General features: G+C 38.2%; 1 protein-coding gene across 6 annotated transcripts in view; it reads right to left on the bottom strand.

Annotated features, from left to right (window-relative positions):
- The window catches only part of PAM (peptidylglycine alpha-amidating monooxygenase), a 145133-nt gene that overhangs the window by 42135 nt on the left and 78517 nt on the right, over positions 1–24481 (bottom strand). For all 6 annotated transcript variants that reach the window (XM_071581668.1, XM_071581669.1, XM_071581671.1 and 3 more), the window contains exons 5-7: positions 17382–17469; positions 10209–10294; positions 8487–8570 (exon numbers count right to left, since the gene is read on the bottom strand). In XM_071581668.1, the coding sequence (XP_071437769.1) occupies positions 8487–8570; positions 10209–10294; positions 17382–17469 (258 nt within the window). The remainder of the gene's footprint in view (positions 1–8486; positions 8571–10208; positions 10295–17381; positions 17470–24481) is intronic.

Here is a 24481-nt window from a genome sequence, read left to right as displayed (position 1 = left end):
AGATTCTTCCACTGTGTAAAATATAGGAGAAGCCAGAACAATTTTTAATCTTACTGTTTGCAGTAAAACCTTCATGCTATAGAAACATTACTCAGATTTGCACAAACTTGAACATCACAGTACTGCATTTGTAGCAAAATCCTAACACAGAGCAAAACTTTGGTGGATTAAAAACTTACTGCTTTTTTGGCACTAGAAATTCTGGATCTTCATGAACCATCTGGGAGATGAAACAGTACCATGTTTACAGTAGTAGAAGAGGTTGTTTAAGAGTTAGAAAAATGAAAAATTTCTGAAATGTGATGATTTTAGCCATTAATAATGCAGCTGCCAGAAATCCTTGTAATAAAGAGATGAACTTGAGATACCAATACAGACAGAAATTCAGTTTTACATTGGATATCCAAGAAGGCAAGTAAAAATAGCTAATTTATTTGTTAATGTACTGTATCATCATTATCTGATATGTTTGATATTTAAATTTAAACATACAAACATCTTGATAGTTACTCAATTTTAGTTACTGATCTGGGAGTTCAATCTTTGTTCTTTTTTAAGAAGATTTGTTTTTCTTATGTCTGCACTAATAATGGCTGTAATTACAAGATGGATTTAACTCCAAGGGAAGTAAACAGAAAATCCTGAGAAAAATACCCTCTAACAGTATATGCTTCAGGTAAGAAAGGGAACAGTAGCTTTGGATCTGCTGACAAGTGGTAACTTCACATAGTTTTATCTCCCCACCCCCCAAAACTGAATTTCCAAACTGAAACAGCAGTGCATTTGAACAGAAGAAAGGATTACGACCAGAGTGGGACAAACTAGGAAGACATTACAGATTAAAAAGTATCAGTTCAGTTCATCAAACATTGGCTATTTCAGGCACACCCCATCTCACTATAAGGGATAATATTCAGTTTATTTTATAACACCACTGCTACTTTAATTTACTAGAATTTGTTTCCAATATATTCACAGTGTAGTTGCATAAATTAATACAGGTGTTATGCAAGTGAAACAGCTGCTAACACAATTTCACTGTGTTCTCATCATGCTCACCATGGCATCTGCAAATTCTCAGTTACTCTGGTTCTGTCCCACTCCAACAAACACTTATGGATTTAAAAAGCTGAATCTTTGAAAACAACAATAAAAAGGGAAAGTCTGCCCTGTACACAGAAAAGAAAAAGTAGAACAGTAGCTCTTCCATCAAAACCACCTACTACTGTAGCTGTATTGAATAGGTACCAGGCAAGAATATTCATCAGTTTTCAATCACAGTAATGAATGTTTCTTCCAAATTGCCAAATCAAGAATCCAAAAGCATCAGAAAGACTAAGCTATTAGGTCAGAAGTAGGGGAATCACTGGGAAACATTCAAGAGAAACTAAATTCTTGACAATGGTATTAGAAAACGTTCAAGATATCTATATACTGTTCATCCTCTACTCTTCACTGCCAGCAGCTTCACTTATAATTTCAACACCTCTGTGGCTGCTATGAAGTTCTTTGTGAAGTCTCTTTTGCCTCACCCTCCTTGTTTCGAACTAAATTTTATGCTAAAGTTCTGGCTATTCATATAACACAGGTGATGCTGCAGAAATCAGTTTCTGTAAGTTTTACTGCTAAAAAGTCTGCACTAAACCAATTCCAATGGAAGTTGGAAAATGCTTGCTTCCTCTGGGAATATTATTACTTAAAAGTAATAAAATTAAAAGAATTAAAATGCAATCAGTAGTTTTGTGTCTCTCAGTTTTGGAATTTTAGTTGAACACATCACCATCCTGTCTTCTGAACACTGCTGTAAAACTGTGCCAAGAAAATAAAACCAAACCTGTCACGTGCCAAATATGACTCATGTTTGAAAAGTTTCATCTTTACTATGTCCTAAGGCCTCTTAAAAATAGCACAGCAGGAGGAAGGAAAGAAACCCAATATATTTCAGTTAGGCAATATTAAGGTAATTTAACACTATTTAAGTTTTCAGAGTATGAAAAAAATTTTATTCAGTACTTTCATCTACATAGAGCAATTTCAAAATTAGTGGGAAAGTTGTTATTGCTACTATACAAGGCAACCATCTAAATCAGAACTGGGAGAAACACAAATCTGGCACAAGTATTGGATCTGCAGGGCTGTGTTAGGAGTAAAGTAATCGACGGATACATCGGTCTGGAGTTTTAATGAATTCCTGAATTGCTTCATATCTTTGCTTTTAGTTACATTTGGCCATAACTGAGCTAAACATTTTCCTAAGAACTACAGAGCTATGCTGGAAATGTTTACTTGCTTCTCTTTCCCTGCAGCTCACCCCCTCGAAACACCGAAAGCTCTGAACCCTCCACTCAGGAATGCCGACTGCAGTGAGGTCATGCCAGCTCCCAGTGCTGATTCTTTTCAAGCTTCACTGTCTGAACTAAGCAAAAATATCCCGAACAATGCACAACACAAACAAAATCTAGTCTTTTGCAGTCTGTCAGTCCAGCCTATCTAACTCCTTTGATTTTGTTGTTTCAGCTATTCTGTAAATATGCACTGCTCTGGCATAAAGAAGGTATCAGTTACCATTTGCCACATGGCAGTCTGGAAAAATGCATTTTTACATAACTCAGAAACAGGTTCAAATGAAAGACAATTGCCCAGGCAGAGTTTCCAACTCAAATGAAACCAGAAGTTGTGCTTATGATTGCCTTTTGTGTTGGGTGCAAATATAACACAATCAAATATTCCCTGTTTTTCACAGAATCACAGATTATTCTGAGTTGGAAGGGACCCACAAGGATCATCAAGTCCAACTCTTCAGTCAATGGTCCACCCATGACCTTGGCATTACTACAACCAAGTTTTAACCAACTGAGCTTTCAATACCTCTGTCAAATAAAATCAGTGGTCCGTGTTAAACTGTCTTCAGATTTTAAATATATCATTATTAAAAATCAAACATGACAACACTGCAATGATCATTCCAAGTTTAACTACCAATAAATGTTTAAATTAGTTACAAAGAATCCCCTATGCTACTCCTGTTTGTGAAATTTTCTAGGAGAAATATCTCAAAGACTAGAAATACTCAACAGTTTGTCCAATGAAATACTCCTCACACCTGCAGCAAAGGTAAATTATGCTGAAGAGAAACACTCTCATTCTGTAAGCTGTTTTTGAAAGGGCTTGCAATCCGAGTCTGACAAGCTTCCTGCTAATCTGTCTATCCAGATTAACAGTCCTGAAGTCTTTATTTACATGCATGATAATCTGTCACAGCCACTGAGAGTTCTACAGCTCTCAAGAAGCTTAAAATTACAAGTTTTTATTTTTTACTCATAAAAACAAATACTCTTCAACACCTGTTTTCTTTGCACTCTGGATACACAGATTATAAATTATTGAGCACTCTGCTTAAACTATTTATTCAGCTTCTTCATTGCTTTATTTCTAGTATTTCACAGGAACAGTACAGCACTCATACATGGCGACTGGAATACTTAAAAGCTTTCACTGCAACAGAGTGGTGCTTTTTATGAAGCTCCAAACTCTCCTGTGATTTCAAAGTCAGCCTTTGATTTGTACCAGAATCTCCACATACAGTCTCAGAATCGGCTTTGCCTCATCAGAGAAAAGAAGTAGCCTCAAGGGTAAGCACAACCTCCAAGCAAGGCAATTCCAAAGTCAAAAATAATGCCCATGGGGAAGTAACTTGTACAAGTTATATTTAAAAAGCAAAGACATGCAGCACAAAAATGAACTTGAAGTCCTGGCAAAGAATGAGACAAATTCAATATGTTACATTCATTATTGACATCCAGTATTTCATAGATAAAAGGAGTTCAATTTTGTTTTTCCATGAAAGTGAAGGTGCTTGCACTTGCCAATCTGTTGCTCATCCAAAATCAATTCAGCAAAACTCTTTTTAAAACTCCAGTAACATGCAGAATGAAACTCTACCTCTATTTAGTTTGTGAAAAACAAAACACAGTGTCCTCAAGTGACATTTTCACAACTTACTTTCCAAACAGAAAGGAGACAAACAATTGTTGATACTGACTCAATGTAAATTTTTTAACAGATGAATATCTCACAAGGGTCACAGACGATTTGCTAAAAGGATATCATAACATGTCATAGCCACCAATATCTGCGAATACACAAATTAATCTTATTCAAGCCACGAGGATATTCAAACGATTATCAAAGGGAAGCACACTGAACTTGATGCTCAAAATAAGGCCACAGCTCAGTGACAATGTACAACTCACAGGAGGAAACAGATATTTTTAAGACATCTGACAGCTTGGTGATCTAAACTATTTATTCTTCCAAACCAAAAAACCCCAAAAACTAACATAACACCAAGAGCCCCACACAACCCTCACAAAAACAGGTACATCCATGTCAGTATATGTAATGTGGGCAACGTAACTCTTGTAGGGAATGATAGCAGGGAGAAATACATTTATTCTCAGTGAAAAAATGGGTGTTAAGAGAAGGAGCTGAGAATGCAGATACTGTTCCTTGTGCAAAAAAGGGAGAGAACAAGAAAGGGAATGAATAAAGAGCTGAAGCTGAACAAAAATCAGAGAATTCCCCATAACTTTGCTCCAAGCATCCTGACAATTATAAATTGCTTCAAACAATGCAGTATTTGCACACGCAGAGGTAACAGAATGTGAAAATCTTCTGTAAAGAGCAAATTAAAAGACATTATCATTGATAACTTCTAAACACTTTGATCCTTGGGGATAACAATTATATTCTCATGTGTGTTGGAAAGGACTAAGATAATAGTATAGCAGGTTAGAAACAACTTTCGTCTTTTTTATACGAAGGGAAGAAAAACAAAGAATTCTGGGGATTAGGGGAAAAAACCCCACATTTTTATTAAACTGAGACCTGAAGGCACTTACATGGAACAATGAAACAAGAACAGGGTGATGACAACTGCATTGCATTTCCTTACAGCCCAAGTTCAAAGCCCTTTATGAACCTAAAGATGGCTGGATTTACTCTGATTTGAATCAGAACTCTAAACACTTAGGAATACATAAAAGAGGCAGATGAATTTCTGACAACTTTTTATATAACTGTATCCACTACCAGACATTACTCCAAACAAAAATAATTTTTGCTTTTGCAATATAAAATATGAAGAAAGTGTAAAAAAAAAGCAATATTTTTCTCAGATGGCTCTTTGCAGATACCTCTCTTTTGTAGAATGTATTTTTGGTTTTCGAGATTATTTATTATGTTTCCTTTAGACAAGGCACAATAAGATTTATTTTGATATCTGAGCAAGAAGTGCTTATCCAAATATGAAATTGTAGCTCAGGATTATAGCCAAGAAGGCATAGAATCAAGAGTGAGTTTAATACCTGGTTAATAAAATGAAGAAATATTCTTTTTAGAAAGAGTTGAACATGAGAGTGGACAGATTTTAACTATGGCATTTCCCCCCCCAAAACTGACAGGAATTAGAATCAGGTGCTAATACACAAATAATTACTTCAAGTCAAATATTTTACACTTGCAATTAGTTGTAATCCAGAAGAGTAAACTCTGAAAAATGCTTCAGAATCTCTGATGTACTACTGAAAGAGTAACAAATTGAGTCTATTTCATCATTTGACTTCTGAATTGCAACAACTGTATGTGCTGACATACAAACTGTAATGACAATATTCTTGTGCTTTCTTGTGCTTTGACTACCTCTGGCTATCATCAGACATCTCATTCAGAGAACAAAAATACCTTTAGGTCACCCCTGAAACTTAAGAATACCTGTAAAAATAATTGAAGATTATGCACTGAATATCTTTGAACACCACTATCAAGTTTTTGAACATTTAAATTATTAGATTTAAGTTATGTTTTTCTCTGCTGGAATTTTCACAGGTAGGCTACGTTAAAAACATTTTTTTTCACAGATGGCAGAAAAGATAAGATTTTATTTTTACTTTAAAAATAAGATTGTAGACTACCAAGTAAAAGGCACTTAAATAAAATGGAGGGCATTCTGTCATACTCATTACCTTCTGAAACTGCACTTGACACTAGAATCATCCCCTACATTACAGTCCTATCAATTCTCACTCCTTAAATGTTCATTATTTTGCAGGCTTATACTATGACATTTTTAATTCCTGCACAGATATTCTAGGAAAAAATAAGGAAGACTACTGCAGGGGGCATTCTGGGGGTATAAAATTATGACTTAAATTTCAGGTGATAATTTATTTCAGTGTAGTTTCTGTAACTTGGCAAGCGGATTTTTTGAGAAGAAGCTTTGACCAACAAGCCAAGTACTAATAACAATTTCCAAACACATACTCAGCTAATGTGCAGTGAATGTTACTGGTCTCATTTGTTTCTTCTTTTTTTTAAATAACTACATTTTCATATGTTATACTTAAGAGTAAAAATGAACAGTGAGAACTCTCTTTTTCCCCAAGCAATAATGAAGAGCAGGTTCTTGATAAATATGCTCTCTTTAGAGGTTTGTAACTTTAATTATTCAGGGTTTTAGCAGGCAAAGAATCCCATGGGTTGTAAGCGTCCAACTAAACTTCCTCATGAAAATCAAATCTTTCAACTTGTGTGCATTTGTACATATGCTTTACTTAAACAGTGCTGGCACACTCAGTTTATTCCCTCCTCCTCCTTCTCTAACAGTATTGCCATTATGCTGCATATATCTTGGCATGGCTCAAACTATTCCTGTAATGCATATTCCTCCCTTGATTTTTTGTTGTTACTCAGTTTACTTCCTTCCTCTTTCTCCTGTCAAGTCCAGCATTTTCATTATCACTAAGCCCGTGATGATCTTCACATTCTCCTTTAAATTCTACAAAGTGATGTACCACAGATGAGTTCCACAAGAATGACAACCCACACAGTTTTTGTTCTTGATGACCAGAAAGGCCCTAACCCAAAAACTCCACTCTTACAGAGTGAAAGTAAGAATACCTGCATCTCAAAGGTGTCTGAACAAGGCATTTCAGGTTTAAAACAAAAATACAACATGAAATATAAGTAAATACTGAAAATAATGTCCCAAAATCTCAGATCACAAATATCTCAATGTCTCAATAAAATACAAATTTCGCTACACCCAGCTCACAATGGTTGGGCTGGATGAGCAGAGAGATGGATTCAACACCGGCTATGAGGTTGTCTTATTGGAGGATGGCAACAAGTGGTGTAGCCCAGGAATCAGTATTGGCTCCCATCCTCTTCAAAACATTCATTAAGGACCTGGAGGATAGGTCAGGTGCACCCTCAGCAAATTTGCAGATGACACCAAACTAGGACAAGTGATTGATACACCAGAGGGTTGTGCTGCCATCCAAAGGGACCTGGACAGGCTGGAGAAAGAGGCTGAGAGAAACCTCATGAAATTCAGTAAGTGGAAGTGCAAAGTCCTGCATCTGGGGAGGTACAACTCAGACACCAGCAGAGTCTGGGGGCTGCCATGAGCAGCAGCATGGCAGGAAAGGTTATCGCAGACACCAAACTGAGCATGAGGCATCCTGGTGCTCTTTTGCAGAGAAGGCAAATTGTACTCTGGGCTGCATTAGCCCAAGCATTGCCAGCAACTGCAGGAGGTGATCCTTTCCCTCCACTCAGTGCTGGTGAGGTCACAGCTGGACACATGGAGAGAGTCCAGCAAAGACCTGGGAAGATGATGAAGGGACTGGAGCATCTCTCCGATGAGGAAAGGATGAGAGAGCTGGGACTGTTCAGCCTGGGGAAATGAAGGATCTGAAGGGAGGGTGCAAAGAGGAAGGAGCCAGCTCTTCTTAGAGGTGCCCAGTGACAGGATCAGAGGTCATGGGCACACACTGAAACACAGGATGTTTTCTCTGAACATCAGGACACACTTTTTCACTGTGCAGGTGAACATTGACATAGGTTGCCTTAAGAGGCTGATGTGTCTCTACCCTGAGGTCCATTCCTACCCCATCCATTCTGTGAAACACCCAATGACAACAATAAGCATATTGCCACACTTGAAATGAGTGTTTCATCGTAAAAATAACCCCACAAACAAAACTCTCACTGTCTACAGGAACTGTATTTCTTCCAAATACAGATACTGTGACTGACTGGGCAGTGTACATAATCTTTTCACCATCTATTCAAGTAAAGTGATAGGTTAAGGATGTTCACAGCTATTTGTTTCAACTTTAGCAAAGAAAACAATGAATTACATATGAAAAATCCGAATTTTTCCCCACACTTAGAATTATTAATCAGCTTCTTCATGGCAAGGAATTTGCTTTACATTTTTTAAGAAAAAAATGTGTTCACTTTTCAAATATTTATAGAGATAAATCAAGTTGATAAAGCCAACTTAATATACAAACTGTATTACAAATATGCCCACTTTACTTTTGTGAATGGTACTAACAGAAAAATTATTTTCTAGAGGTAATGTAAATATTTTTGATGCTACAGCTGAAACAACTTAGAAAACAAACACCCAAAATACATACCTCTAAATGCACTAATATCTCCATAGTGCACCTGGAGCACAAAGTATCTGCCACCTGTTTCTCCTCCAACTCTGAATCCAACACCTAAGAAAACAAAAATTAACTGTTTTCAGAAACAATAAAATATGAGATGATTCACCATCACCAACCATATAAAAAATACAAATCACTCTAATGGATAGAAAATTTCCCTGAGACACCAGTGAAGAAAACTTTGTCCTGAAACCCAGGAAAACCACAAGCTCAATATATGTTTCCTAAACAGACTAAGAAGCTCAGACCATAACTAGTTATCAGTGAATAGATATCTGCTTTATGCAGAGAATTCTCACAACCAAATGATATTAACACTTATATAAATAAAGCTATATACAAAAATCAAAATAAAAATGAAGTTTTGTCATCCATGTAGAACTTGATAGAACTCTCATTTCTCAGACAATCTGTACATGACAGAAACTGATTAACACTGACTTACTAAGAAGACACGGAGAATGATAAGATCTGCAGTAAAACATTTTGAGATGTAAATTAATATTGTATGCAGAAAAAAACTCAAGGAATTAATATAGCAATGTTATTTGCTGACAGAAGCATGAAAAGGCACAGAAGACAATAGAGATCATTGAAATAAGGAAATTGCAAAATATCACCATCACAAGAAGGGATTTCTCTAAACCAATTCAACTCTTCAAAAGAAGCAGTGAAAGTAATTTCTTCACATTTGGTCAGACAATCTCACAGTAACAGGCTCATCCTACTTATAAACGGGACTGCAGCCTCTCTGCACAAATGAGGACTCTTTACGAACACTCCCCACAAATGTACTTTTGGACAGCTTAGAAACAAGCAAAGTATTACTTGCTGGGTTTTAACAGCAAAGCTTCCATAGAACCCTCCAAGTAACAATTTTTTAAACTGACATTCCAATAACGAAATCAAGTAACATTCACATTGATGTGTGTAAATGGATTATTAAACCACACATTTTTATGATACTGTGCTCTGCTCCTGGCTATGAAGATGGGCAGTAAAAGACTAATGAAATTTTTTTTAGAATTGAAGGTATTTTCAGTCTGAAGCTACATGGATGGTAGATATTTCTAGGGCCTCCAGTGGTTATTAGAAAGAACTTCTTCTTCCTGTTTTCCAGACATACCACTCCAAGTAGCTTTAAAAGTTTTGACTTAATTCAGCAGAGTTGTCTATCACACAAGACAATAGGTACATAAGCATGTTGCTCAGCTGCATCAAAGCATTAAGCAATTCCAACCACATTAAATTGTAGAGGATACTTAAGACATAGAAACTGCTTAAACTGAACTTGCTTGTACTTTCCCAAACAGACAAAAATATTTTAATGTAGTTTGTGTGCTATTGAAAGACACATAAATAGTCACCTTCCAGTAACATAGAGTAAGAAATGCAAGATTAATGCTATATAAAAATAAACATTATGTCACGGCACATATCTCTGCTTCAGCCTTTCTTGCCCCTACAGAACCCCACAGTGTTACAGAAAACAGAATGACAAAACCCCCCAAGCACATTAAGTAGCATAATAAAAGTCATAGTTTATGAGCCTCTTGTTTATAGAGTTTCCATCAATCAGACACAATAAAAGTATTACAGGAGGCTCACAGATATGAGAGGTGCTTACTTTCACATCCTCTCTTTTTTCTTGCCCCTGTACATGAAAAGTCCACATAAAAGAGACCATACCTTTAGGTAGCCTAGTGGGTGGAGCATTTCTTGCCCAAGCATACAAAATGTTAGATTTATCTCTGCATGTTCCTTCATCACAGTCCCTAAAAATATGATGAAAGAAAAGGGAGTATTATTTTTTAAATTCTGAAATCAGAAAACAGCAAGTGAATTACATGCAAACCCACTAATTTTAAGACTTATTTAGATGTTCCTGGACATCAAACACAGTTACTTTAATGTAGATTAGTTTCACAGATTCAGCAGATGTTTCAAGTTCTTTCATTTCCCTCTCTCTGCCTTGAGACAGTGTCAGGCAAACAGGATCAAAACCACAGACAGTTCTGATGGGCCCTGTCAGCCCAGCAGTCAGGGATGACGAAAATTAAGGAACCTTTAATGAGAGGGAACCAGATGAAAATTCCTAGCACTATTAGCTCAAGAGACACAAAACAACAATGGCTGCCACATTTACACAGAGGGACAGGACTCGTGCACAAAGTAGAAAAAACCCACAAGACATCAAAGCCTTAATTTAAAATTGATTATTTAAAATTCATTTAAAAATCGTTGTCAAAAAAGTGATAGGAATATGTATATGACACACAGATAGGAGGCACTCATGCTCTTTCCTGTACTTTATGCAAGCTCACTGCTTTAATTTTTATTCCACTGTACAATTTCTTGTTTTCCACAAAAAGAAAAATCACACACACACACACAAAACCCCAACTACAAAAACCCCCCACACAAACAAACAAAAAAACCAAACAAACAAAAAAAAAACAAACCAAAAACCAAACAAACAAAAAAACAAAACAAAAAAAACCCCTACGTCATCAATACCCCCCAAAACAAAAACTCAAGGGAAAATAAAGAGAATAAAGCAGAGTCTGCCAAGACTACAAACAGGTTACAAATACTTGCAATAATAACTGAGAGCTTGAGTCGTGCATAATCTCTGCAACTAACCTTGCAGGTGACAACGAGCGTAGAGGATGAAAGAGTTCCAAAATCTGATAAATTCTACATGCCTTGAATCTCCAAAATCTTTAACAGGCCAATCAGACTCAGTGGTGCAGACTCCACAGTGAGCCTGGACCACATCCAAGGCAGCGCTGACTGCTGCATGTGGGTGCAGGCCACGTGATGGTATACATGGATAATCAAACAAGGTACCCTAAGAAGCAATTCTAAACACCCACCTAGAAGATGCTTCTGCCCCTCAATTCTCTGTTAGGGAAAAGGTTTATTTGACTCCCAGGCACTCAGCAATAGGACAAGGGGGCAGGGCTCAAGCTCTGCCAGGGGAAATTGAAGTTGGAGATCAGAAAAAAATTCTTTCCAGAGAGAGTGCTCAGGCATTGGAATGGGCTGCCCAGAGAGGGGGTGGATTCCTCATCCCTGCAGGTTTTTAAACTGAGATTGGCCATGGCACTGAGTGCCATGATCTGGTAAAGGGACTGGAGTTGGACCAAGGGTTGGACTTGATGATCTCGGAGGTATTTTCCAACCCACTCAATTCTATGAATCTATTCAGGGGGTATTTGTACCTCCTTCAGTGGCAAAGCATCACAGTATTGAGCGTACAAGTCATTCCACAGGTGCATTGAATACAAGTGTGACTTCCAGAAAGCCGCACTCTGAATTTATTCAGACAACACCAACTGATCCAAGGCAGAGGTGATACAGGTTGACACCCATGCCAAGGTTTCATTTCAAACCAAAATGATACAGACTCCTCTGTTTATTACTCCTTGTAAAATGAGACCTGGAAAATAGTCTGTACATGTAAGGCATGATTTCAGCCACCTGAAATACTGGAGAAAACAGAGTGACACACAGTGTGAGGAAAAGTGTAAAAGCATAAAAGACCAGGATGTCCAGTGGGCTCAATAATGTTTCTGTAGAGGGTGGCTGGACCACATGTGCAAATGACAGTGATGCCTTCCAGGCATCTCTCAAGGATAACCAGCTCTCCTGGCATGTATATCAAACCACCTCAGCACATTATGCCTTTCTGTGACCCCAGTGAGCCTCACTGCAACCAAGCTACTGTGTTTATTTCTACAGAAAGCATTGCCATAATCATAAGGGTATCAAGAGAAAAGAGAAAGGCACTTTTTTCTTTTTTTAAATTATGCTCACAACATGTATTCCTAGACCTTCACAGCTAAGAGTCTGGTCATCCTTCCCTCCAAACATGCCCCAATGGACAACTAAAACTTTTTTCAGGGTAGATGAAATGTTTTTATTGACACAGCTGAGAACTACACAGCTTCCCACTTCTACTGTATAGAAACCCCAAGAGATTCCAGGGATCTAATCAGGTACTGAGCTGCACAGTTTGGAAATGTGGAAGAGATGGTTTAGGAGGAATTCCAGCAGAAACTGCAAGCACAGTCGCAGATTCACCACCACACTCTGGGCCAGACAGCTTTTGTTTATACTACAGTATTTTTAAGAATGCAAAAGTTAGGTAAAAAAACAGGCTGTTTCAAGCTTTCTTCTCAAGATGTTAGCCAATGGATGCAGGGGAGAAAGATGAAATACAGACACCAGTCTTCCATTTTGTTCAAAAAATGGTCAACCCTCTCATTTAGTCATCAGTGCTGATCTTGAAACATCATGTTTCCAGAAAAAAATAATCCTAGAAGAGATTGCACAGAAGAGGTAACACAACTGATGAACAGATTTAAAAGCAAGTATAAATAAAAAATTTAACACATCACTGAAATTCATAGCATCTGTGGATGCAAAAAAATAGACTTTGGACAAAATGAGGAGCACAGAATACCTTAAAAATGGAGTATAACTGCACATCATACAGTATTGTACTAATCATGGATTTTGACTGTGGTAAAAATTTGGGAGTGAAAGGAGTAGTGGGGGGCACAAAAATAGAGCTTGCTGACTGCAAACTCTCCTGGACTTCCCAGTGGCATTCTCCCCAGTCTTGGGTAAACTCAAAGGCTGGTTTTTTTAATGGTACTGTAATTTTGACTCATCACCTAGACTGAAATCAAAATATTTCACTATGTCGGCATGACCAGTATTTAGCTATCATTTTAGAATATTTGCATTGATTAGGGTAACAAAGAACTTCTAAAATTTCTTTTTCTATTATACTCTACTCCTTCACTCTAACCAAGACTTGTGAAAAAAGATCACAGAATCATAGAATCGATTGGCTTGGAAAAGACCTCTGAGATCATCAAGTCCAACCCTTGGTCCAAAATATAATTATCCAAAGATAATTGAGAAAAATTATAAATTTTAGCTCTTGAGCTGAATATTCCAGAACATTCTGCGGCAATAACAATGGTAAGAAACTACACTCAGAAATATATTTCTGTTGTCCCCATTATCCCCTATTCAGTGAAATACCTTGACATCTTTTGCACCTACTACTCAACTACTGATGTCAAAGGATTCCAAAATCATCCTCTCCTGTCAAAAGAACAACTAGTCTGACAGAGGAATTAATGGGTGGTGATTTACGACCTGTACATATACATTTGTTTAGATCAGACAACTACTTAACACTGCCCTGCCTGATCTCAAAATAAAGGCTCTGTCTATGAAGCAGCTCATCCACAGGAGTTCACTTCAGTATTAGCTTTGACACAGCACAAGACCAGTCTTGCCAGGAGACTCACAAGTTTTGAATAATTCATCTTTTTATTTTAAATCATTCAAGTGTATTCTTGATTATCCATGGACAATCTGAACTTTTGATCAATCCATTCAGGCATGTTACTTCAATTTCAGCACAGTTTGTCAGCTCAGACAAAACTTCTTACCATAGTGGCTAAACTGCTTTTAGGGTCAATTATGATCAAGAAACAGAAGCAGCTACACCATTTATTTGGTGCACAATGAGCCCTGGGATGCTGATTTTTTTCCTGTGGAAAGGCCATTGTACCTCAAGAAGGAGGAAATGCCTGTGCACACCTTTAGCATTAGTTCAGATAAAGATTCTACCACATTGCAGTGAACATCAGAGCCAGTACAGGTCCCACACCATTTTTCAGAGCCTTTCAGAAGGCCAAAGGCATTTGCATCAATAGTGTCAAATCAACACAAAAAGGCATCACAGATTTTGGCTCAGCCTGGCTATGGCCAGAAGGCAGCAAATCCCAACAGAGTTATCTGGGTGCTCTCCCACTCCTCCCCACTCAAAACAGGCCTGAACGAAACTTCACACTCCAGGGAAATTAATTTTGTCCCTGCATTCTGAATGTTCTTAAAGGCCTATTTTTCCATAATACAACCAGCCCACATCATCGAGGTATGAGAAGTAGCTCTTGACTTGACACATTTTAATGTTCTTACAACTGCTCACAAACCATGTAACTGATGTTGCCCAAAACTGCGAGGAAGAAACTACAATAAAGAAAAAAATCTATGTGGCATGACCTTAATTCAGTAAATCCTGTCTCTGTTAAAACATTGACCATGTAAAAAGTAAAAGAAGAATCTTTGATAAATGAGTCTGATAGTGGTGCTCAAACAATTGCTATTTCCCCTGGTAGATGGAAAAGCAAGTGAAGTTATCACTTGCCAGACTGCAGGTAATGAAAGGAATAAAAAATAACCAAGCAAAATAAACCAAACAAAGACAAATAATACACAGCCATCAGAATTACTTTAACCAAATTAGGTTAGAGGTCTCAGCAAATCTGAATTAATAGGAAAATACTTGCTTTTAAATTATATATGCTCTCTGCCATGAGTTATAAAAATGGAAAGCAGTGTCTACACCTCTGAATCTTTACACAAACCTATTTACAACTTAGACACTTACAGAAATATGTATGTGTATGTATAGACACATTTGTTCATATACAAAATACAACATTGTTATAAACAGATACAGATGCACAGCAGACAGGCATTTATTCAACCTTATGCAAGTGTGTCAAAGGCATAAATGTGGATGTCCAAATTCTTTTTTATGTAGAACACACACACAGTTCATCTCTCCAGCTTTGCAGATAAGGCACAGCAAGATGAAAGTGGCAAACTGATGCCAAAACAGGGATGTGGAATGATGAGACAGTGAATGCAGAGCTTTTGATTTTGAGAGCACAAAGTGAACAAAACACCTCAGACACTACACACACATGCACACAAAAAAGCAAGATTTAGCCAAACCTTGCATATGAAAAACTGGAAATACCAGATTTAAAGATGACACTAATGCAAAGGTCTGGCTGAGATGGAGTTAATTTTCCACACAGCACCCCCCACAGTGCTGTGCTGTGTATGGGTGTCTAGAAAGGTACTGGTCACACACCACTGTTTTAGCTACCACAGTATCAAGGCTGTGCCTCCAGTGTTTCCCCTCATCAGCAGGCTGTGGGTGCGCAGGATATTGGGAGGGGCCACAGCCAGGACAGCTGACCCAAACTGAACAAAGGGATATTCCACATTATGTGATGTCTGCTCAACAATAAAGGCTAGGACAAAGAGGTGGAGGTGTTTGTTATTTATGACATTTGTCTCCCAGAGCAACCATCACCTGTGCTTCAGCTCTGCATTCTGGGAAGTGGCTGGGTACTGCCTGGTGATGGGAAGCAGAGAGTAAAGTATTTTGTTCTCCTCTGCTTCTGCCCACAGACTTTGCTTCTGCTATATTAAACTGCATTTACATTGACTCAAGAGGTTTTTTTCCATCTTATATTCTCTCCATCCTGCTGAGGAGGGGAGGGATAGACCAGCTTGGTGGGAACCTGGCACCAGCCAAGCTCAATCTGCCACAACTGAGTATTTAATTGTTTGACATGTAGCTGTTGAGTACAGCAACCAAAAACAAACCCACACTACAGATTGTCACTGGTGAGTTTTCTGCTGGGCAACCTTTGTTCTCCAGACAGAGTGAAGACACAGCCAGGTTGTTCAAACCACCTGAACTCTACTCTCAAAATAGGGATCTGAGTCTGTTTCAGCTTTGAAGAACTTAAGTTTTTTGGCTTTTGCTTCACCTCTTCCTAACACCTTCAGAACATCAGTTATATGTAACTACTTCCAGGTATATGAAAACACAAAAACTACAAGTACAATCTATTCAGTTTTAAACAGGATACTAAAGATGTAAACTGTTTTTAAAAGGCCACAGCAGAAACAGTTTTATGTTGGTGCATTTTTCTCGTTGAAGTATGAAAGAATCACATTATATAAGATAAAAGAAAAAGAAAAAAGAAGAGCTGTCTGATGGGGAAAGAGATTAATAGAATTTCTGTGCTTTCAGTATTACTTTGGTCAGAACTTTTCAAGCATCTGCTTTTCTTGCAAGATAAGATTACAACATTTTCAATACTAGAACTGTTGACTGATAGTTAAAAAGGAGATAAAACTTTTGATAAAAGTTTGTTGCATGCTTAAAATATTAATCTAATCATCTCCCCAAAACATGCACAGATTATTCAAAATGGTTAATTTTTTGGTTACAAATATTTTGTGCCATATTATTGGTTCTAAATTCCACCTCTAGTTACCTTTTTGGTAAATATTAAGAAGATAAATTGTGATTACACAGCTCTATCAGAAAGCCTATATTAAAATTGTTCTACAGTTTAGAATAATTCACATAAGCCTTTGTAGCATCAGCAAAAATACCTTGTCTGCTCTCTCCTGAAAACGTGGAGAAAACTTGTAAAATTACTGGACAGATCATTAATTTCCATGCCCATTCACATCCTCTTATCTTTGGCTCCCCATAACTATTTTAGTGGCATCGTTCTCACAGCTTAGGGATTTCGAAGGGCAAGTCACTACCAAACCCCTTGATAAAGAGAAACTTCTTCAGCTTATCCCTCACTCAGTTTCACTCTGAACATCTGATACAATATTTCATACACAGAAAAGCAGCCAGCCCCAGATGACACTTCAATTTCTTGGCATTCAATGATGATCTGCTCACTACAGCTCCTGCCTCCTCCTTGGAGACAGTCAATTAGTCATGAAGAATCATAAACCAGGCCTTTTTTCTCCACCTTGTAAAGGAGTTAGTTAAAGAAAAAAACAAAAACACTTTAAGTGTGTGAAGACTAGATTGTCATGCATTTCTTCTTCATTCCAAAATTGTCTAGTTTTCCAAGAAATTGTGACACTGGAAAAGGTGTATGTGGATTCAAGTCACATAAAAAAAAAAGCTGTGTGGTAACAAAAGTAAGTTGCAGTTCTTACCAGTAGTTTTCAGTAGAAGAGGGTTCATTACATCCAAAGAGTAACATGTGGTGGACTGTGTCCATGCTGGCATGAGGCTTAAAGTCAACTGGAAAACAAAATGGCAAAAAGAAGTAAGTATCCATACTCTCCCTCCATAAATTACATAAGCAAGAGCATTTTGGGAATTTTTTCTCTGCAATACGAGAAGTAAGGTGTGTATGTCCCCATTCATATATTTGCCTTCTGCATTCCACTTAAAAGCTTTCCTTCATTTCCATCCAACAGGCTACCTCAAGCTAAAACACTGTACCTCCCTCAGTCATTAAGAAAAAGCAATTCTAATTTCCCCATCCAAACTGCTGTATTTTCCCCAGAAGTTCACTATGACATGTTGTTAACATACCAGTGCATCCCAAACCACAAAATTTTACTACCAGTCTAATTGCAACGACCTTTCAAATTTGCACTTGTGAATTAATAATACTCTTCTATTTTCTTTGCACTTCCTTACAAAAAATACAAACAGTAAGTTATAGAGTTAAGAGCAACTAAAATCTTAGGCATCAGTGATAACTTCTTTCAGTATTCTGGTTTACATTTTTCCTGCAATCTTTCCTGGGACAACATCTCCAAGCAGGGATTATGATTGATTCTCACTAATACATCAAACCCTCTGGAACGGAAACCAAGATTTGTATAAAGTCAACATGATCTCATTGCCCAAATATTTATCATTATGACAAACCTATATGTGAATGTTCACCTCTCAAATGTCTGTTCTTTATTCTATGCCACAGGTAAAAGACTGTTTTGGTTTCTTAGGTGTTTGTGATCCTCTTTAGCACAGTAAAAATTTTTATCAACAGCACACTGTAGTAATATCAACCATGAACATACAGTGATGGCATTTCTAAAAATAAAGCAAGCTACACTCCTTTATTACTACTGAAAAGATGTGTCAGACGCAGGGAATGCAGTCAAATTTTTCATCTCTGTTCTTCACAGAGAGGGATATTGGAGGGATTTTAATCTCATATTGCAGCAGAAATTCCAAAGCCAAGTCACTCCTCTCGTCACATATACATAAGATGCTGAAGAGCCTTTAAGGAAGTGTCTTTTAGCTCCTAACATGGAGATGGCAAATCCCTGAAACACTATTCTGCTCCTGAGATCTGTGGATATATCTGCACTCTTAAATCAGTATTTTAACACGGAGTTGAGGCAGGGTTCCTGAAGTGAATGATGATGTGGATCACTGTCCCAGTTTCATGAGGGGAAAAATTATCAAATAGCTTCTAACTCAATTTTTGGAGCTATTGGTTCTGAAAAATGAGGAAGAAACAGGCAAAAAGTCAAAGTCTAGCTTGAAGACACAAGGCAAGCAGGCAGATTGTAAGGAAATGAGAATGCCACAGCTGAGAGCTTGGGATGTAAGAGATCCACCCACATACCCTGGGAAGGTACTTTCAGAACCACATATGAACTTGGAAGCACAAAATTTGCCAGTATGGTTAAAAGTCTGGAGACTACCTAACATCTTCATTTTCCTACAAGCCAATTCTGCTAATTCCATAGCTAAAAACAATCTGTGTTACAGAAAGACCTTCTGTTTTGATGTTCTTATAAGTAACAAATAGTAGCGAAATTATGGTTTACTCTCACATGGGAGAGGCAACTTGTGATTTTATGCAGACTTTTACCTTAGTTTTCAGGTGGTTCAGGTGATTTAAGGTACTATTATCAATTTAAGTGAGACATTTGAATTTCTGAAGTAGTTTAGAAGAGGTCACACACACAAAACTTCATTAGCTTCACTGTCAAAATTAATGCTTGTAAAAAATATACTGTAAGTAACCCCTATAAGGACAGCCGTCAATAAATGTAAAACTGAAGGTTAGGTGTCTTACCTGGTAAAGCTACACCTGTCCTGCTGGTTATACTACCTCACTGTTTCTTTTTATTTCAGCCAGGCAGAAAGGGACCTGGGGGGACTGAGTGACAGGAAGCTCAACAGGAGCCAACAGTGTGCCCAGGTGGCCAAGAAGGCCAATGGGATCCTGGCCTGGATCAAAACTAGTGTGGCCAGCAGGCCCAGGGCAGTGACCCTTCCCCTGGACTCTGCCTTGGGGAGGCCACACCTTGAGTGTTGGGTTCAGTTCTGGGCCCCTCAGTTCAGGAAAGAGATTGAGGGGCTGGAGCAGGGCCAGAGAAGAGCAACAAGGCTGGAGAAGGGACTGTAGCACAAGGGCTGTGGGGAGAGGCTGAGGGAGCTGGGGGTGTTTAGCCTGGAGAAGAGGAGGCTCAGAGGTGACCTCAGCACTGTCTGGAACTGCCTGAAGGGAAGTTCTGGCCAGGTGGGGGTTGGTCTCTTCTCCCAGGCACTCAGCAATAGGACAAGGGGGCACGGGCTCAAGCTCTGCCAGGGGAAATTGAAGTTGGAGAGCAGAAAAAAATTCTTTCCAGAGAGAGTAATCAGGCATTGGAATGGGCTGCCCAGAGAGGGGGTGGATTCCCCATCCCTGGAGGTTTTTAACCTGAGCTTGGCTGTGGCACTGAGTGCCATGATCTGGTAAAGGGACTGGAGTTGGACCAAGGGTTGGACTTGATGATCTCAGAGGTCTTTTACAACCCAATCCATTCTATGATTCTCTGCCACTCTCCCATTGCAAGTATTTACCCTAATGAGTGTGTCACAAGCAGTTTATTCCCCCCACACAGGGCCTGTTACAATGACATTCTACTGCATGGACAGGACCTTTAAGAATGATTACAAAAACTACGAAAAGCTTTAAATGCTACAGAAAACAATGCACTGGAGTTAACAAAACAAAATCAGTTTTCTGTGTGAGACACTTGGCTATGCTGCTTTAGCTGATACACTTCATCATTGCTCCTGAAGGAAGCATTGAGAAACCCCTCATTCTGCATGTGAGCTTAAGATAGCTTTTCACAGTGGAGCACAGGATGGTTCCCACATAATTATTTTCTTAGCAGCACAGCCAGGTCTACAACCTTCCAAGGAGAGGGTGAAAATGAAAGGCCATTTAAAAAATCCTAAATTGCAAAAGCCACACAAATTAACATGAGATTCAAGCCAAATGCAGTACTTGCCACAGAAGGGTAAAGTGGCCTGGGTTGGAAGGGACCTTAAAAAACATCCAGTTTGAACCTCCCCAGTTCCTCTGTGCCAGATTGCTCAGAGCTCCATCCAACCTGGTCTTAAACACTTTCAGGGATGGGGCATCCACAGCTTCTCTGGGCAACCTGCGCCAGTGCCTCATCATCCTCACAGTGAAGAATTTCTTCCTAAAATAAACCTACTCTCTTCCAGTTTGAAGCCATTCCCCCTTGTCCTCCTTACTCTTTTAAAAATCCCTCTCCATCTTGTGGGCTTCTCTCAGGTACTGGAAGGCCACAATTATGTCATCCCCAAAGTCTTCTCTTCTCCAGGCTAAACAAACCCAATTCTCTCACAGCCTCTTCTCACAGGAGAGGTGCTAAATCAACTTTATGTCCCTCTCTGGCCTCACCAACAGGTCTGTGTCCCCTGTGCTGGGGACCATCACTAGCAAGGCTTAAGAAATATCAAACAAAAGCCTTATTTTCGTAGTTGACAGACTCCACATTTCACACTAATGAACAGAAGATTACTGAATAGTTAAATATTTTTTATACACAGAGGAGTGATACAAATGATCACTAAAATAACAGTACCAGTTTTGGTATACACACTAAATTAAGTCTGACTTACTTTCTTGACCAAGTACTATTTAGAATTACAAACTCCAGGAGAAACAGGAATGAACAGAACATGACATCTGTATAATCTTAACAGCATGTAGTTCAGCTATGTATTTATAAAGATCATTTCTAAGAATTTCATCTTTAGAAATAGCAATTCAATGACAAAGTTGATTTTTTTTAATATTGCTGTCTTCTCTATAACAGAGTTAACTTTACAGAAATTCATCAACAATTCAGTGTCCAGAGTTAGGAAAATTAGGGAGGTATGAGAGGCCTTTAATACAATAAACGTATCATTGCTTGGCCATAGGAAAGTTTATATATGACATACTAGAGTAACAAACCCTCAGTTTCTCAGAGTTGTTCATGGATGTAAAGTAATAATACATCTAATTATTTCTATTTCTGTACCTGAACATAGAAGGCTCCATGTAATTTCTACAGCACAATCTGTCATGGACTTATCACGAGTCAGGAAGAAAAAGACATTTACTGGTCACCCGTGTGAATGAATATCAGGAGATGAAGACAACAGTCAAGTTTCTTGGCTGAGTGGCACTGTCAGACTCAATTTTCATGAGTGTCTCTAGAGCACCCTTTAGGTATCTCTAAAGCTTTAGTAGTGAAAAAGTGATTTTTATCAATGCCTGCACTATTAAAGACCCAGTTGAGCTTCTGGTTTGTTACTGATTTATAAACATTAATCAAACATGATGCAGAAGGAAAAAAGTGCATTATGTTTTAAAAATATAACTGGAATGACATTTTCTTGAAAAATTGCATATTACTCTCACTCATTAATATACTTTACATATTAAGCTCACAACCATTTCATTTCACAGGAGCAAAAGGTATGTTCCTAACATTAAGATAAATGTACACCAACCCACCCCATAAACAAACACTCCCCCTGCCTCAGTTTGTCAGCACTTACAGCCCTTTGGGACATGAACAGAAATCTCAGCCTTGACAGTCTGACCCTCCACTAAAGAACACAATACAGAAAATTAACAGCATCTGCAAAAATACCCAGATGCATCCCTGCAAAAGACCTCTATGGCAAAACTTGCTCCACCTTCTTCTGGTTGGTCCTTCATAGGTAAGTTTGATCAGTTCCTTCCTCTGATAATGTCTGAGAGATGACTCTGAACAAAGTGGTAAATTCTAGTCCAGTATCCCTCCAGTTTTGTAGTATAAAGTTATATCCATTGTCTCTGTGCAAGCATGAATGTCTACTGGTTTTAAATCTTTAGGGGAATAGCAAAGTTGCAGTCTGAACTCAAAGTCCTCAAGTACAAATTTAGTAACAGGATGTAAAAAGGTCACAGAAAAAAATTTCTGCTTATTAACAAATGTAGTAATGCCTGAAAACAATGCTAAAAAATGAAGTTCTCTCTTCCAAGGCCCTTATATTTCACCCATATGCAACAAAAATATCCTGCTGCAGGTTCCTCTTCCAAAGTGTCTCAGAGAAGGGAAGAAATGAGGTCAAAAACAGGAAAACGAAGTAAACAAAAGCATAAACTAGTGAGTCTTGGTCAAACTGTAAGGACACTTGATCATAAAAGTGTCCTTTTAAAATGCAAAAATAAAAAAAATACAAAAGGCATTTACTTAGCAGTGTTACATCCAAATTAATTGAACAGAAGGCAGATGTAGGTTCTGCCTCAGCTTCACCATCAAACCGTCTCAGAAACCCTGTTTATTTTTTCAATTATTTGTATTCACACATCCTAATGTTGACGCTCTTCAGAACACACACTGCCTTCTTAATACATCACTGCACAGCAACCCAGAGTCACAGTTCATAAGTTTTTTTTTAGATGTTTTTATCACAAAGCAAAACAGTATGTTTTAAGGAAAGTTAATTACAGCATTTATTGGCAACGCAGAGATTCTACTTAAACCATAAAAATATAGAAATCTACCCTTTTAAAAGGAAGTATTCCTTCTCTTTGTGCCAGTCTTCTATGTCTATTTAAGCAACACAAAATACATGCATGCAAGTTAATAGCTTCAAAACACTTAGCAGTATTCACAAGTAATTAAAGAAAAACTTTTAAGCACCTCATTTCTTAGATGATGATACCCTACTGTAAAAATATCTTTTCTGGAAAGATCTAGTTTTCTATCCAGGTATTTTATAAGACAGCTCAGTCTGCTTTCTTTCTACTCTCTGTAACTGGATATGGTTTAGTCTATTCTTTATAATGATTAGGTAACTTTTGTTCATTATGAAGACTCCAATTTGAGAAATCTCTTCCATGGAGAATTCTTTCCAGTGATTTTACTCAAGCAAGATGGAACTCATCAGATGATTAAGACTGACCACATTCCTATTCACTTTGCGGCAAGTGACAAAAAAGGAAAAAAATCCAAACATTTTTGTTAAACTTTTAAAGCATTCAAAGATAAGAGGTTGTAAGGAATGCTAACATGGGAACATTCTAGATTCACAGAATAAGCTGATTTTTTTAAAAATTTGCTCATCAAATTCCTCTTGCTCTTCAAAGCTCCACCTGACAACCAGAAGAGATGCTCAGTCCAGACCTTATTCTGCTTTGCAATGACATGTACTTAAGCAAAGTGATCATTGGAAAGGGGGCCAAATCCTACAAAAATCAGGTGAAGAGCACATAAACATCAAAAACCTGAAAGTTTCTAAATCTTCAGAAAAAACTAAACCAGGTTGCTTTGCATGATTCCTAAGGAGATTTAAAGGTGACCTCAGCACTGTCTAGAACTCCCTGAAGGGAAGTTCTGGCCAGGTGGGGGTTGGTCTCTTCTCCCAGGCACTCAGCAGCAGGACAAGGGGGCACGGGCTCAAGCTCTGCCACGGGAAATTGAAGTTGGAGAGCAGAAAAAAATTTATTCCAGAGAAAGTGCTCAGGCACTGGAATGGGCTGCCCAGAGAGGGGGTGGATTCCCCATCCCTAGAGGTTTTTAACCTGAGCTTGGCTGTGGCACTGAGTGCCATGATCTGGTAAAGGGACTGGAGTTGGACTAAGGGTTGGACTTGATGATCTCGGAGGTCTTTTCCAACTCAATCCATTCTACGGTTCTGTGATTTGATGATTCTATGATTCACATCCAGACTTTGCATAGCTATCACTTCTAAGCAAATTCTTTCAGTAGGTCCTTTTAAACATATACACCACTGAAAGAAGTTTATGCTCCTTTAACATATGTAGACACCAAACAACAGAACTAGGTCTGCATCAACCTCTTAAGAAATTAGGCTATGCAAATTTTCAACTCAGTGGAACATTAAATAAAAATGGTTAAGGAAGGGAGTTAGGAGTATTGCCTTTCTATGACTCAGTGAAAGCAGAAGAGTGTATTGCACACACAGCATGGCAAGCAGAGTTTACCAA

Source organism: Pithys albifrons, chromosome Z (genome assembly GCF_047495875.1).
Source record: "Pithys albifrons albifrons isolate INPA30051 chromosome Z, PitAlb_v1, whole genome shotgun sequence".
Classification (NCBI taxonomy): Eukaryota; Metazoa; Chordata; class Aves; order Passeriformes; family Thamnophilidae; genus Pithys; species Pithys albifrons.
Note: the sequence above shows the minus strand (reverse complement) of the source record. Positions and strands in the feature narration are given on the sequence as shown.